General features: G+C 44.3%; 1 protein-coding gene across 1 annotated transcript in view; it reads left to right on the top strand.

Moving 5' to 3' along the window:
- The first annotated feature begins 245 nt into the window (after window positions 1-245).
- The window catches only part of LOC136373466 (highly divergent homeobox-like), a 28,309-nt gene continuing 12,758 nt past the window's right edge, over window positions 246-15,796 (top strand). The window contains exons 1-3 of the mRNA XM_066338366.1: window positions 246-398; window positions 2,911-4,029; window positions 6,210-6,263. Coding sequence (XP_066194463.1) covers window positions 252-398; window positions 2,911-4,029; window positions 6,210-6,263 — 1,320 coding nt within the window. The 5' untranslated portion in view covers window positions 246-251. The remainder of the gene's footprint in view (window positions 399-2,910; window positions 4,030-6,209; window positions 6,264-15,796) is intronic.

Here is a 15,796-nt window from a genome sequence, read left to right as displayed (position 1 = left end):
CAAAACACCAGCTGCAAAGGTTGTTTTAATACCTTCTTACAGTTTCTCAGGCCAGTGTGGGAAAGTTATGTGACTTGCTTTCCCACAGACTCTGCTGCTGCCTGATACTTGAAAATATCTCTCTCTGACCTGGCTGTCAGCATCCACATCCTGAGCGCCACTTTTGACAAAGCCAAGGAGCAGGAGCCTGTGGATCTTGCAAGTGTTGCAGTTTCCATTCCAGCTTTCATAGTATCTCCTTTTCCTTTCAGATGAATCTGCGTTCTGTATTTACTGTAGAGCAACAAAGGATATTACAGCGTTACTATGAAAATGGAATGACAAATCAAAGTAAAAATTGCTTTCAGCTCATTTTACAGTGTGCACAAGAAACTAAACTGGATTTCAGCGTGGTCAGGGTAAGTACTGGAGCCTTTCAAATTTGTTAAGCATACACATTCATTGCTTTACATAAAATATAGAGAGGTCTGGAGTCTAACCTTATCCTTGTCTTAAATCAGACTTCAGTGTGTGTGTGTGAGCCTATTTTTACCCGGTGAGCCTATTTAGAGTTTGTTTTCACTGAAATATCTTCACATGACTGTTGAATTTAGCAGGGGCCTGGGTTGCACAAGGAGTCATTTTTGTTCTTTGTCTTTTATTGGGATTTTTTAAATTATTATTCATAAAATTATAAGTTGATTTGCCTATAGAAACTTTGTATAATGTATCAAAGCAAGGTCATGTTATCAAGAAACTATTTTTAAGCTAAATAAGTTTCTATAAATTAATATATTTGGGGGAAACAATTGTGAAACTGTTTCTTTTGATGCACTCTGTCACACTCGTATTCCACATCACAATCATAAATATTGTGGTCCCTTGTTTTTATTTACAGTGAGGACATTCTTTTCCTGTAAAACAAGAATGTCCCAGTGCTAACAGGAGCTCTTCCAGAGTCTATGAATTCCATGGGAAGGGAAATAATAATCCCTTTGTGAAACACTAGACAACAAAATGGCTGTTGTCTGAGGGCAGAAATAGAAATCCTGAGGCATTAGATGGAAAAATAACAAAGGATAGTGGAGCTCCCAGGAGCTGCTCTGACACTGGACACTGAGGAGGAGCAAGTGGGACCAGTCTAGGTTGGTTTTTTATTGGTTTAACAGTGGCACATTGACAATAACAACTTTGCTCCCAAATTCTTGCCTGTATTCCCCTCCCTCAGAACACTCTGGAAGCATTAGAAGTTACTTTTTCAACTCGAGGTGGTAGAAGCTGTGAAAGTCAGCCAGGGATTCAGGCTCCTGGGGCAGGCAGGCAGTTGTAACAGGAATCTGGATGCTGATGGTGCAGCCAGGGCTGGTTTGCTATTTTTGTGCTGACTGAATGTCCTAGAAGAGGCAGTTCAGCTCCCCTCTCCTTGCAGTTCTCTCCATCTTCATGTTTCCTTTCCCTCTCCATTTTCCTTCCTGCAATCAAGTATCATTCCTTGTGTTCCCTTTCTGAGCTGTGATCTGCAGCACTTAAACTTTTTCTTACTTAGGAAGTGCAATGGAAACTGAACCAGTGTTTGTCCTGCATTGTTGTGGTGCATTTTGGGTTTTACCAAGTTTCTGCATGCTTTTGTTCTTTGTTTTATAATGGTTTGTTCCATGTACCCCATGTTTTACCCCATTATGGTTTACCCCAGTTATTGTTATTAATCAGTCATCGTTTATGTGACACCTGAGTCCTGCCTGTCACTTTGAAGCCTCACCCTCATCTCTAGAAAGTTTTGGTGAGGATGTTGAGTGGTTGATGGGGTCCAAGTCCCCCTTCCCCCTTTGTCCCTTGATTTGTCCTATAAGTTGTCCTTTATGTTCGGGGTCACTCGTTTCCCATTCTCGATTGGTTCCAAGTTGTATCCTCCCCACTCCTCCACCCCCATATTTAAGGTGAAAACCCGCGAGTTTAGTCAGCTTTGGTGGGCTGACTCCTGGGTGAAAGGAATTTAATAAAATCCAGTTGAAGTCCCCCACTGGAGTTCCATCCCTTTATTTCTCACATTGTTCATGCTTCTGCTGAGGCAAGAACCTACAGGATCAGAACTGTATTCCAGAATACAGTACTGTACATTTTGTGATGCCAGTGCCAGAGCTAGCCAAGGAAAGAGGGCAAAAGCCCCGAGAGAAGCACCACACCGTCGCACTGCATTTGTCATATTTTAGCATGATCTTACCTTTCTCTTCCTTACACCCCTCCACCCCTCATTTCTGCTTCTCCTAATGCCCCCTTTTTTCCTTTTTTTTATTTTTTTTCCTATAAAACTCTTGGTCTGTGATTAGTTCTTTGCAAAATGATACTTGAGTTGCAGCTGGCACTTGCAAATAGGATTATAATAGGCACATGAATTCCTTAAATACAATCGATCAGGAGAATGGGACTCTCAGCAGAGGCAAAGCTGACCAGTAACTGACATTTTACTGCATGTTACAAATTGTGCCTCAAATTAGACATTTTGTAAAATCTGACAAAAAAATTAGTATAGCGGAATTATGTATGGCAGGGATGTTTGTTTTCCTGTAGGAAATCAGTCATGGTGGTGTCAATGAAATAAATCTTGAGGGTAACTTCAAGACAGGAGGCACGAGAGTCTCAGGATTTTTGAGAAGCTGGGGCTTCAGAATTGAGACTGGGGTTGTCCCATGTATGAGTTGTAGATCCCAAGGAGGAGAGGCCTGGATTTCTACCCTGTATTGTTCAGGCCTGTATTTCCACCCCGTCATGTTCACTGCATAATCAGTACATGATTTACATATTTGTAAACTTAGATCGCAACTCGAGCACTTAACATGTCATCAGATCTGCTTAAAAATAGAATTGCTAATTTTTTTCTGCCTCTTTGATGCCTTGTTTTGTGTTTGTTGTGTTTGCTGCCGTTGTTTGCAGACATGGGTTGGCAACAAGCGGCGGAAGATGAGCAGCAAGAGCGCTGTGGAATCTGGGGGCACCCCCCCGGGGACTGCCCCTTCCACTCCCTCCGTGCCCCCGGAAGCAGCAGTGAGAAATGTGGTGAATATTGCTCGATCCCAAAGCCAGCAATCCTCTTGGACCTCTTCTAATAACGACGTGATAGTGACTGGTATCTACAGCCCTGCCAGCTCGTCGGGCCAGCCCAGAGCCACCAAGCACATGGATGCCTCTGTGGCAGAGCTACACAAAACCTCCATCCCACGGCTCCTGGGCAAGAGCGACACAGACTTCCAGCAGCAGCACATCCCTCTGGGACGGCAAGTACCCCACTGTAAGAACGCTTCCCTCTTAGTGGGGGAAAAGACCATTATTCTGTCCAGGCAAACGAGCGTGCTCAATTCCGCAAACTCCATCTACAGTCACACAAAGAAAAGCTACGGCGGCTCCTCGGTGCAGACGGCAGAGCTGGTGTTACCTCACAAACCCATGATTTGCCACAGGCCCTGCAAGGCCGAGCCCTTGGGGTGCCAGCGCTTGCAGAAACCCGAGCACGTGGCCCCGGCGTCACACGTGCCCCCCGGGCCGAGGGGTCACCCCAGGCACCCTGCGTGTGGCACCCAGAACCTGGAGATCCGCGAGGTGTTCTCGCTGGCGGTCACGGATAAGCCCCAGCGGCTCGTGGCGGGGAGCACAACGCAGAAACATCCCTCCCTGGAGGGCAGCTGCCTGTCCATTGCAATGGAGACAGGCAACGTGGATGACGAGTACGCCCGGGAGGAGGAGCTGGCCTCCATGGGAGCGCAGATCCAGAGCTACTCCAGATACTGTGAGGGCAGCGGCTCCGGCCGCGGGTACAACCAAAGCACGGCCGGGCCGGGCCGCAGTGCGGGCTGTGGGGCACAGCTGGGCAGTGCCAGGGATGTGCCTGACAATCTCCTCTACCACAGCAGAGAGTTCCACCTGCCTGCACGGACCTCATTGCACACCACATCCAGCACGATTTATAACACTGCAAACGCAGCCAGAAGTACCTTTTCTCCTCATTTCACATCTTCAAGTCAAATGAGGCTGTCACAAAACCAAAATAATTACCAGGTAATCCATTAGTTTATCTCTGTATTCAAACCTCAAAGCCGAGGTTGTAGCTAAATGCTGTTTCCTTTCAAAGTTGGCAGCTGTTAAGCAATAGGTTCACCGTTCTGCAGGCTGTGCTTCTTTTATGCCATTCAGTGGAGAGAATTCCTTCTCAAACCCAGTGCAGGCAGCACTGCAGTGTGGTAGCACTTCTACCTGTCCAACTGAGCCCCTGGTAGCCGCATATTGAAGGCTTGTACAGGATGACACTTCATTTTTTTGTAGTCAGTTTATGTTAATTTTATTGCCTATGTTTAGCTAATTTATCCATCAGCACAGAGATGAAAATCCTTAGGGAAATCTTCTTGAATTTAAAAATAGATTAAACCTGAGCTAAATGATTATTGGAGTAGTTGAACATCCAAGCAGATGCTTCTTCAAAGTCAGGTTTGTGTGATTCATGTTTTGATGAAGTGATTACTGTCATATATTGGTGGGGTATCTAATTAGCAATTAGTTATAGCTTCCTTACTGGTTCAATTAATCAAATTCATGTTAGTGTAACTTAAAACTAAATTTATTTAAGTGATCAATTTTAATGCCTGAGCAATTTCAGTAAACAAATTCTTCAGCCTACTTGCTTGTCTTAGTTTGACTTTGAGTGTGTTGGAGTAGAGAGGTTATCTGTGCTGTCCTCCAGGCTGCATTGGGATTTAGTCATGGTTCCTTTCCCTAACCCTAAGGGATAAGAACACTGTTGAGAATGTGTGTATTTTTTATTTACTTAGTTCCCAAGCCCAGCCCTTGTGCCTGTTTGACAAAGGCAGTTCAGGACAGTGCCATGCACATTGTCTTTCAGGGACTTCTCTTAAGATGAGCTAGGTTGGTTTTGGCCTCATCCCTTTCAGAACTGTGTGCATTTGTCTTCCCAGCAACCCTTAATGCTCTGCCAGGTAGATTTTGCTTTATTCCCATAGAAAAGCACTTTTTTTTTTTTTTTTTTTTTTTTTTTTTGTAACCCCCCCCCCTTTAAATTAGTGAAGAGGAGCCACCTGGGTAGTTCCTCAGGGTGCCTTTACAGTGGATTCTGTGGTGTGAAGCTGTTGTGTGGGATATAGGGTTGTAATAGATGTAACTTTTCTATATAGAATTTCCAAAATGTGTGTGTGCAGTGAAGAAATCAATATTTTAGGCTCAAAACCTGATGCAGGCTGGCCCTTGGGAGGGGAGGTGCTCCTTTCCAGCCCCCCTCAACCCTCTTTGTGCTGTAGTGAGAAAGTGTCTGACCTTGGGTGAGCTCCAAGTGCTTCCAGCTAAAAGCTTGAAGAATAATAGTGTTTTATGTGCTTATGCAGCAGGCACCTGTACCTGGGCTGCTGTGCTTGTTGTGCTGTCCTGCAAGAGCCATCAGTGAAGCACTTTGTAAATGCAAAAACTCTCAGTGCAGTTTGGTTCAGTCAGCAGAAGTGCACAGGTTTTTTCCTCACATATGTGTGTGTAATGACTTGAGGCGATTGATCTCTCCAGAGCTATGTTTAAGCTCTCAGACATTACTTGTCTGCAGCAGAAGATGAACATGGAATCTTAGATAAGCCTACAATATTCCAGGCTATGACATACCTCAGATGGTCAGGGAAAACACTCTCAGATTTTTATTTTATAAAGTCTGACCTCTGGGAATGATGGAGAAGCAATAGGAATGGAAGCAGCTCTCCTTTGCCTTCACACTCTTTCCCCATTTTTCTTCATTCTGATATCCCTGATTTTTCTGTTGGTACTCAAATCTTTAACATCAGACATTGAACAGCTCAGTGGCAAACATGAGAACATTTTTTCTGGAAGTTGAAGTGCTGTAATTGAAAAAGATGTGAGGGCAGCTCAGTCCTCAGCCCTTGTCTGGCTCCAATCTGCTCATCCTGCCAGTTTGGGAGAGATGGCAAACTGCTGTTGTGAAATCCAAGTTTTGGGGTACTAAAAGTACAGAAACACCCAAGTTATCACCGTGTTATCTTGCCCTCACCCAAAGAAACAGTGTTTTATTCTTGGCAGTAAAGGTGAGTGTGGCTTTGGTTTTGAATCTTAACCTGTTTACAGACACTGGTTTCAGAATTGAATGCACAGTGCTGAAGTCTCAGTATTGACTCTCACAGCAACCTAAGCTGCTCTTGTTTTCTGATCTGTTTTCTCCTTCCTCTCTGCAGATTTCAGGAAACCTTACTGTGCCTTGGATTACAGGTTGTTCCAGAAAAAGAGCAGTAAGTACATTTTCATTTAAGTATCTAATGCATCAAGTGAAGCAATGAAAAGTTGATAAAAGTGCATTTTTGAAAATGTCAGTTCTATTTACCTTGGATGTTTTTTCCCCATTTTTCTTTGATACAAACATTATCTGCAAGTGCAGTATTTCAGTTGAGGTGAAGTTGATGTCTATCTTTAAAAGCAGGTCAAGGTCATAATCCAGTGTGAGGTGATACCCAGGCAGAAATCATGCTCTTAGCTCAAATACAACATCTGAATTGATAAGAACTGAGAGTTTGGAGCTCAGAATATGTTTTTTATATTGAAAGTGAAGTGGTTGTTAATTGAGGTAACTGAATGCTTAAGAGAGTAATTCCCTCTGCAGCTTCTCTGCACATGCACAGAACTAGTCAGTGCTGGCTGTAGGAACTTGATCAAGTCTAATTTTATCCACATAAATGTCATTTCACAGTAGCAGAATCAGCCAGTTTGATGTCCTCAATTCACAGACAACTCCAAACCATTAACGCAAGGTATGAAACAGCTTTTGTCAGGGAAGAAAAAAACCTCTGTCCTACTCATTTGTTTAGTTCCTGCTCAGCATTTCCAGCTTGTCTTTGAAGAGGTGTCAGTTCTGCCTTCTTACCAAGAAATCCAGCCTCAGGTGGGATGGTACAACCAGGCTCTCCAGGGGCTGCTCTGTCACTCCAGCTCTGTCAGAAGCAACAACTGGGGAAGTGTCTGTCATGGTAACCAAACTCCCCAGTCTGTGGAGATGGCACAGCCACTGGCAGTGGCTGCTGTCTTGGCAACGAGGTCTAGGCAATGGAAGAGCCTTTTCTTGCTTTCTCCTGCTGTAACCAGAACATTTTCCTTTCTTGATTATTTTCTGTTCTTTAGTCTTCAAAAGGTATGAGTGTGGCAGTGTTTCCTGTATAAATAGGAATCTAAGGACATCACATTAATGGTGTTTTCTCTCAGACCTTTTCTAGGTCTCAGCTGAAGCACTTCCACTTTCTGCAGAGTTTGATACAATCACTTACTTCTTTTTATACAGAGAGCACTTTATGAGAGCATCTCCCAGAGGAACTGGTACTTTTATACAAATCCTGTTGTGCTCAATCCATCTTTTTTCTTTCCTAAGTGCTAATTCTCTTGAGGAGGCCTTTTAAAATGCAGCTCTTTTCTGGAAGGCTCATCCCCTCATCACTTAGAGCATCACTTAGACCTTTTAGGGCATCTCACCAAGGAGCTGGGGACTGTCCTTGGATAGTTTCACAGCTAAATGGGGAGGTTTTCCCCCTCCCTCCCAGTACTCTGCCACCCCATCCATAGCCAATATCCAGTTGTAAGGTAATCCAGGTCGGGTGTGTGACCTGTCAGGTACAAATTCAGCTGCTGAGGTTGTTTTTTAGTGTTTAGTGCTGTTTTAGGGGTCAGGTGAGTGCCAGAGCCAGCTCAGATTCGGCAGTGGGAGCACTGGGCTGGGAATGGGGTGATGTTGGTGTCTGCCTGCAGCACTTGGGGGGTTGTTGGGCACTGTGGTCATGCTGGATACATGACCTCAGCTGTAGAAGACATTTCTGGAGTAAATTTTAAACTTTCAAGGATGTGAAGGTGCCTGTTTATTAATCTTAGAAGAATCCTTAAGGTTTGAAAATACCTTTAAGATCACTGAGTACAACTGTCAGCCCTGTGAACAGCCGTGGAGTCTGTGGTCCAGCCCGGATAGCCGCAACCTTCCCAGAGAGAGAGGTCTCACTAGAGACAGCCTTCTGGGGGTCTCAGGCAGCCTCCAACCACTGGGCAGCCTCAGCAAGGCGCAGCCAGTGGCTGCAAGTGATCAGCTCTGAGCAGTGGTTTCAGCTCTTAGTAGTGATTTCAGCTCTGCCTTGCGAGGTTCTCCCAGGCCGACTCAGGGACAGAGAGACAAGTGCCGTGTAGCGATTCCACAGGGTAGCTTTTATTATCCAGCACCCTACAAAGGGGTGGCCAGGGACAGCAGCTCCTTGTCGAGCAGGGTAAACTCTGGGGTATTTATGGGGGAAAGCAGGGGTGGTACCAAAGGGGAAGAATCAATGGGTTGGAAAGGTATATCAAAGCATTGTGGGTGCTTTGCTCTGACCCGAGAGAGAACTGCCTCATCTAAGGGTTCTCTCTCCTGGGGGGAGGGGTTTGAGATGAGCTTATCACATTCCATTCAAGGGACATCCCTCCAGGGCAGAGGCCTGGCAGACTCATCCACCTCCACACAGGCCAGCATCAGCATGGTCACCACTAAACCATGTCCCCAAGGGCCACATCCACAAGTTTTTTGAACACTTCCAGGGATGGTGATTCCACCCCTGCCCTGGGCAACCTGTTCTAATGTTTTATAACCCTTTCAGTGACAAAATATTTCCTGATATCCAACCTGAACCCATCCTGGTGCAGCTTGAAGCTGTTCCTTCTCATCCTGCCCCTGCTCCCTGGGAGCAGAGCCCGAGCCCTCCCCAGCTGTCCCATCCTGTCAGGGAGTTGTGCAGAGCCAGAAGGTCCCCCCTGAGCCTCCTTTTCTCTAGGCTGAGCCCCTTTCCCAGCTCCCTCAGCCTCTCCTGGTGCTCCAGCCCCTTCCCCAGCTTCATTCCCTTCCCTGTCTCCAGCCTCTCAATGTCTTTCCTGCAGTAAGAGACCATTAAGGATGGTTATTAGGGAATACTTTTTCCTTAGACCTTTACTCATTTGTCTTTTTAATCAATAAAGTGCATAAAACCCATTGGTTAATACAATCTGTTTGCCAACATCTGTGTCCAGATTTGTGGATGCACTTTCCCAGTCAGAGTGCAGAATCAGCCTCCTTCAGGAGACAAATTGCAGACTTGGCACTCTAAAACTGCTGTGTACATACAGGGGTAAGACAAGCTGTTGCGGAGATCGAGGACATGATTTATACTTGGAGTGAAGGTTGAGCAATTCCAGACTGGGCCCCTTGGCCTGCAGAGCCTGTGGGCCTCCAGGGCCCACGGGGCCTGCAGGCCGCAGTGGCGCAGTAAAAAATTCACTAGAAATTCACATTTCATATTAAGGTGTACCAGGGAATAATGGGTTTCTAAATGTAGAATTATAGCACTGACAATATAGCCACCTTAAGACTAAGATAAATAAGGCTTGTTTGCATTCCTTGTATGCCCTGTAATTGTAAACTATGTTGTGAATCTATACAATTCGCTGTCCAGAAACAATAAAGGGGAGAATGACATGGTAGCCACATTGGTTGAGACGTGTCGTTTGCTCTGTCCAGCCTCCTATTAATCAGAGTCTCTGCTACAACAAGCAAAGGAGAAAAAGCTCCTACTTCCTAGAAACTTTGATTTCAACTGTGAAATTCTTTTGAATAAAGAGTGTGAGGGAACAGAAATAAAATGGATAGAGTTGTAGAAGTGCCATTATGGCAATTACTGCCATTCAAACAGGAAAAAGGCTAATCTGTATTTTGGTTAAAATGGAGAGGATTGTCTTTTAGATGCTCTGAATTTTTAATCTTCTGCCTTGATGTTTTGTTTCCCTTGCCCTGTCCTTCAACTGTATCAGGAGAGAAATAAAAGCTGTGCAGTTCTGCAGAAACTCTTTCTTGTCTGCTCAGTTCTGCTGTAGGATGATGTAATTCTGATTGTTAACAAATATTAGTCTAGAAATATCACCCTCTCAGTAACTCCTGAGAGTGTCTTTGGAAATGACAGAGTTCTCTGTTCTGTCCTGGTGCATGTGCAGTGGCCTTTATGAATGCATTGATTTTTGTTTTTTCACAGGGTGGTGGAAGGATAACAAGGATTCAAAAATAGCAGTAAAGGTACCAGTTAAGGAGAGTTAAATGGGGAGAAAATATCTTCACTTCTGTTCTTAAGTCTTGAGTGTACTGACTGTGCTTCAGTTCTGTGTCATCTGAGGTCTGAGCAGAATGATTTGTTTGTGGTAGATTTAAAAGTACTGATGTGCTCTGGAGAACATTTGTCACACAGGTGGTGGCTCTGGGTAAGATGTGCCTTAGTGGTGAAGTTTTATTTCGGGAGAGAGAAGGGGCTTGTCTGCCCTGTGCTTCACTTTGGAGTGTCTGGGCTCTCAGGCTGATGTATTTGGGGACAGGAAAGACCTGAAATGGGTGGAGAGTGCTAGAATTTGATTTTTGTATCACTGTTTGCACATTGGCTATTTGAATAAAACTGTCACAGGAGTGCAGGCACACTTTGGGCAGGTGGAGGGGCTGAGGTGTGGCACCTGCCCCCAGCTGTTCTGGGCTTAGGAACACAGCTGGATTTTATGGGGGAGGCACATCAGTACAACTCTAAAGAAAGCTCCTTCTTGGCCTGGGGTCTGCAGGGCTCAGGAAAATGGAGGTGAGCTGAGAGCAAACACCTCAGAGCAGCTTCACAGAGAAACACCGGCAGGGATTAAAGCTGCCTGAAGTCAGAGAGCACCTCAGCTCTGCCTTTTGTTTTAAAACTATCCCAGGAAGAACTTGTGGAGTTCTCTCCACCTTCCTCTGCTCTTCCAGGAGGGAAGAAGACTGATTTTGTCAAGTCAGTGGGAGCATATCAGAGTGAGACAGTCGGGGTCTGCAGGGAGAGGTCAGCCAAGCTGGAGGTCTCTGGATGGGAACACTGTGCTTGTTCCTACTTTGTGGCATTTGGGATACTGACTAAAGTGTTTCCTCCTTCTGTGAGATATTTTACTACCTATCTCAAGATACTTCTCCATTGGTAATGCCATCCATAGCATGGCATGGCCACCTGGCTGGGAGCAGCACCTCCTTGTCCCACAACAGTGCTGAAGGAATGCAAAGGGAAACAAGTCTCGTCATCTTTTTATTATGTGATGTGCTGCACCTCAGTGCCACAAATCACCTTGACTTATTGTCTGCTGTGAACCTGCAGGCAAGGAATGCATCCTGTCTGAACAGGAACTGCAAGACTTTCTGGTCCAGTGTGACGAAGACATTAATAGATCAAGTAAGAATCATGATAATTACCATCTAAAAATCAGTTTACTTTGAGGCTGAACATTCACTGTTTCAGAAATCAGCTCAAAATCTCCAGAAGGGTGAGTTGTTAGTTTGTGTGGTTTGAGGGTCGGTTTGGAAATTAGAGTGAGATGACTGGGGCTCAGTGTAATTTCTTTGCTAGACTGTTCATTGCACTGATATTTTTTTTCTTTTTTTTTTTCGTATTTTTAGTTGAGTTTGATTTAGAAACAGATATTAACAGAATATCTGTAATTTTGGCTGAGTGCTGAAGCAGTTGCAGCTCTTCTCACAATGGAGTGCTATGAAATTTTTATCAGTTCTGCTTCCATCAGAGCAAACTTCAAGCTTACCCAACCAGTGGGGAAAGATGCAAAAAGTCTCTGCTGCAGAAACCTAGCAGTGTGTGAACAGGAAGAGTTGAAGGGTGCCTTCAGACACCTTTGTGCCCGAGTTTGTGCAGCTGTGTGTGAGCAGCAGTGTCCAGCCTAAGCTCAGGATGGGTGTCACTGACAGGGGGCAGCTTTGTGGCACTGCTGAAACCTGAAGCTGAAACCTCAGGCTGAAGGAATGTGTAATCTGTGACAGCTTTAATGAGGTTAAATATCTTGGTGTGTTAAGGGAAAATGCAGACCTTCAGAATTTGTATGTGGGAAATCAAGAAATAATAAACTGAAAAGCAAGAATGATATTAAATGGTGCAGATGGAAAAGGAGAAACATAGTGGAATGATTTAGAAATCACTGTTAATACATACAAATAAGATTTTGAGGTGGGAATTGATAATCCTCTGAAGAAAACAGATATTAAATAGTGTCAGGGTTCAGAGAGCTCCATGCTGGTGTCACTGGGAAAGGTGAATAAGGCAAAATGACACTGTGCTTGTACAGAAGAATCTGGGATTTGTTCATAGCTTGAATACTTTGAGTGCTTCTGATCTTCCCATTCCTCCCAAAATATAACAGAGAAGCAGAGACAGGGATCAAAGGCATAGAAAATTTGTTTGTGAGAGGTTTGTTTACTAAAAATATTCATTACCTCAGTTCATTTCATCACCAAGTATCAGAACTGAATGTTGATTCAATATGATTTCACTGCAATTGAAATGAACACCACACAGTGCTCAGCTGCAGCATAAAGGCAAGTTATGTATAAAACCTCTAGTTGTTCCATTTTTTAGCATGTCTTTGATTAATAATCTGAAATTTGTGTATAGCTTCTGTGCACGTGGCCTGAAACATTTTCAACTGGTGCATAAAACCCGATCTAAAAACGCAGGCTCTAAGAAAAGGCAGGATGAGGACACTCCACTCCGTGCAATTATTCCTCCCAATTATAGGCACTGGATTTGCACCACAGATATTGCTGCACAGTGGGGGAGATGAGGGGCTGGGCAGAGAGCCAGGAATGTCTCTAATAAACTGGGTCATCTCTTCCAAGGATGATGTTGTTACACTTGGGAGGTCGGGGCTAAGCCAGGTTTAACCCTGCACGCGGCACAACTACTAATTCAATTTGCTTTTCCTTGGGAATGGATAGGCTGGGTTCTGCTGGACAAAGCCTCTACTGCTTTTTAAACTGTGGCCAACAGAAGTGACAAATGTAAAGGATTCAGCCAACAGCCAGCACTGCCAAGGATAAAGACAAGCCTTGAATCAGCAAGCCAGGTATCTGGAGAGAGGAAATGAGAATTATATTCAGAGCCAAGTTAATGACATAAAAAAAAAGAACTGAATTACTGGCTTGCCTTCACTTATAAGTATTGTCATAAATATGAAGCTTTCCAATATTATCTTTTGATATTTTCCTATAATGAATATTATGATATTTGTAGGGCTCTGAGATTTTCCTCTTGGTCCCTCATTTTCTCTGATGATATTAATCATGAGAAGGTTATTAACTAAATTGATGGAAGCTTAGTTACATGTACAATGTAGAAATTCTATCTTTTGCTTTCTGACAAAAGTAATTGTGTAATTTTTAAGCAGTTCATAATGCAGTAATCAAACTTGGGTATGATCCATGTCAAGGGGATGATCCTGTAATTGAAGGTAGTTGGTGATTTCCCTAAGAAATTGCTGATAAGGCCCATGGCACAGAGTGTTACATGAAGGCAGCTAATCTGGAGCTGAGATTTGGACATGCTCAAGTGTCATTTACATCTACTGAGCTTAAGGGGTGACACTGATCCCATGGTGCTGGTGCAGCAATTGAGAGCAGGGTGTGTAAATGATTATCCTTCAGGATCTCTGAGATCCCACAGTGCTACTGACTTGGCAGAGCACAGAGGCTCCTCAGTGCTGGTCTTGGCAGAACAAAATGGCTAAAATGAGACAGACTCCAAAGTAGAAAAGATAAGCTACATTAACATAATTATACAGCAATTGTGAGGTGAAAACCATTGAGTAGTGATGTATCTAATAAGATTTTAATTGAAACAGTTGCAATAGGTCATCAGAATTAACATCTATCCACTGAAATGGAAAAGATCTAACTCTTCTTTTTAAAGAAAATTTTTGAAGGCCGGGTGCTTTTGCTAAATTCTGCTTTTTTCCATGTAAATCCCTTGTTTTGAGTAAGTAAAAGCTGAGGAGGCTCTGCACCTTCCTGAGTACCATCTCTCAGGAAGCTCGAGGCAAGCACTGGGTGTCTTTTGTCCAAGGCAGGATCCTCTTGCAGATCACTTTCCCTGCTACCGAATCCTTGCCCTGGGTTCTTTTAGGAGAGGAAGCATTTCTGAATAACTGGGAAACCACGTGGCAAGAAGAAACCTGAGCTTCCTCCAGCAGCAGCTGGACTTTCTTTGTGTTTTGTTCTAATTTGGTCAATGCAACCACCGAGGTGGGAGAAGACAGACTGAGCAAGGTTTCTCCCTTACCTGTGCTGTAACACCAGGCACATTTCCTGGTGCTCCACAGAGTTTCACAGAATATTCTGAACTGGAAGGGACCCCACAAGGATCACTTAAGTGAATGGGCTGAAATGAGACAGTTGTATGTGGGAGGGCAAATTTGGGTGTTCCAGGGGGGATTTGGCTATGGATGTTAAATGTGAGGGACTGCTGCGTGTTCTGTCCCTGCCAAGCACCAATCACAGGGAGCTCTGTGAGTTCACTGCGAGGGCCTGCAGCTGTGTGAACTCTGTAGAACCAGCAGGCAAAGGTTAGTTATTTATCTTTGAAAAATACCCACTGTCCTTTAGGAGGTGGGGTTGCTCTGAGCAGTCAGGAATGTGGATAGGCCGGGGTGCCTTGTATCTCCGTGTAGTCTGAGCGTTGCTCTCTGCCTTCCCTCTCCTCAGTGCTGGGCTGCCGCAGAGCAGAGCCCTTCCCAAGTCCCAATCTCTTTTGCCAGCAGCTATAAAAGGAGTTATTGCTGCAGTGATCCAGGAGATGGCTGTACTTTTGTTCCTTGAACATGGCTTGTAGTCAGGAGGAGCTCAGGTCAGGTGTGCAGCGAGAGCGGCGGCAGCTCCGGTCGAACGGGCACCGGGGATTTGGCTTTGCCCGGGTCTGGGGCTGAACTTTGCTCAGCCTAGAGCAACCTTCAGTGAGCCAAGTGGATTCCTTTTGGATAAACGTGACCTGGGGCATTCTGCCTGGGAGCATCTCCTGTTCTGGGCTGCCTGAGGCTGTGCAGAGTGCAGCGGCTCAGGGGTGTCCAGGGTGCTCCTCACCATCCCCACTCTGACCCAGAACATCAGCCATGGGATGGGCAGGATGGGAACAACCCCCCTAATTCCAGACTGGCATGATGGAATGATAGCCAGGAAAAGCTCAGAGTGCCTGGTAGGCAATTAATCGTGGATTCATTAAAGTTGGAAAAGACCTCTAGGGTTATCAAGTGCAACTGGACCATATTTGAATTTATCTGGTGCATCTTTTTACTGGGATTACTTTAGGAAGAGAAAGGTTTGATGCCCCTATTTTGTGTTCATACATTGAGGAGACTCAAGTGCTTCTAACATTTTGAGAAATAGTAATTTTTAAGAGAAGTCAATTGCAACAATTACAATATTCTGAAGATTAACAAAAGCTAGAACTGGGAACTGTACAAGATTGTCAAATGATCCTAGTTCTGCAAAGTTACTTTTTATTCCACTTAAAATTATTCCTTTCTAACTTTTAACAGTTTTTAAATGAGCAAACACAGAATTCAGCTATTGAAATCATGAACACAATTCAGCTACTGAAATAGTGACACATGTGGCATGTTACCTGTGCAGACTTTGTGGTTGATTTTATGTCCTCTAAATAGCAGGAGAAGTGAAAAACATGGGTTGGTGTAACAAAACTGTAGATTTTAGATAAAATTCTGTGCGAAAAGCTTTTGATAAAGCTTGGAAGCTCTACTAGAGAAATACACTGTGCTCACACCAGTTCAAACAGTGGTAAGATGGAATTCTTTTTCAGTGTTACTCCTTTTATCACTGATCCACTCTCACATGTTTTGATAAATGTAGACAAAAAGTTTGAGAACTCACAGATAAACAGTGGAACCAATTTAAACTCGAGCTCACCACATAAACATTAAAGTATTCCCTTTAGGAAGTCAG

The sequence above is a fragment of the Sylvia atricapilla genome, chromosome W, assembly GCF_009819655.1.
Source record: "Sylvia atricapilla isolate bSylAtr1 chromosome W, bSylAtr1.pri, whole genome shotgun sequence".
Taxonomy (NCBI): Eukaryota; Metazoa; Chordata; class Aves; order Passeriformes; family Sylviidae; genus Sylvia; species Sylvia atricapilla.
This window is presented reverse-complemented; position numbering and strand designations above follow the sequence as displayed.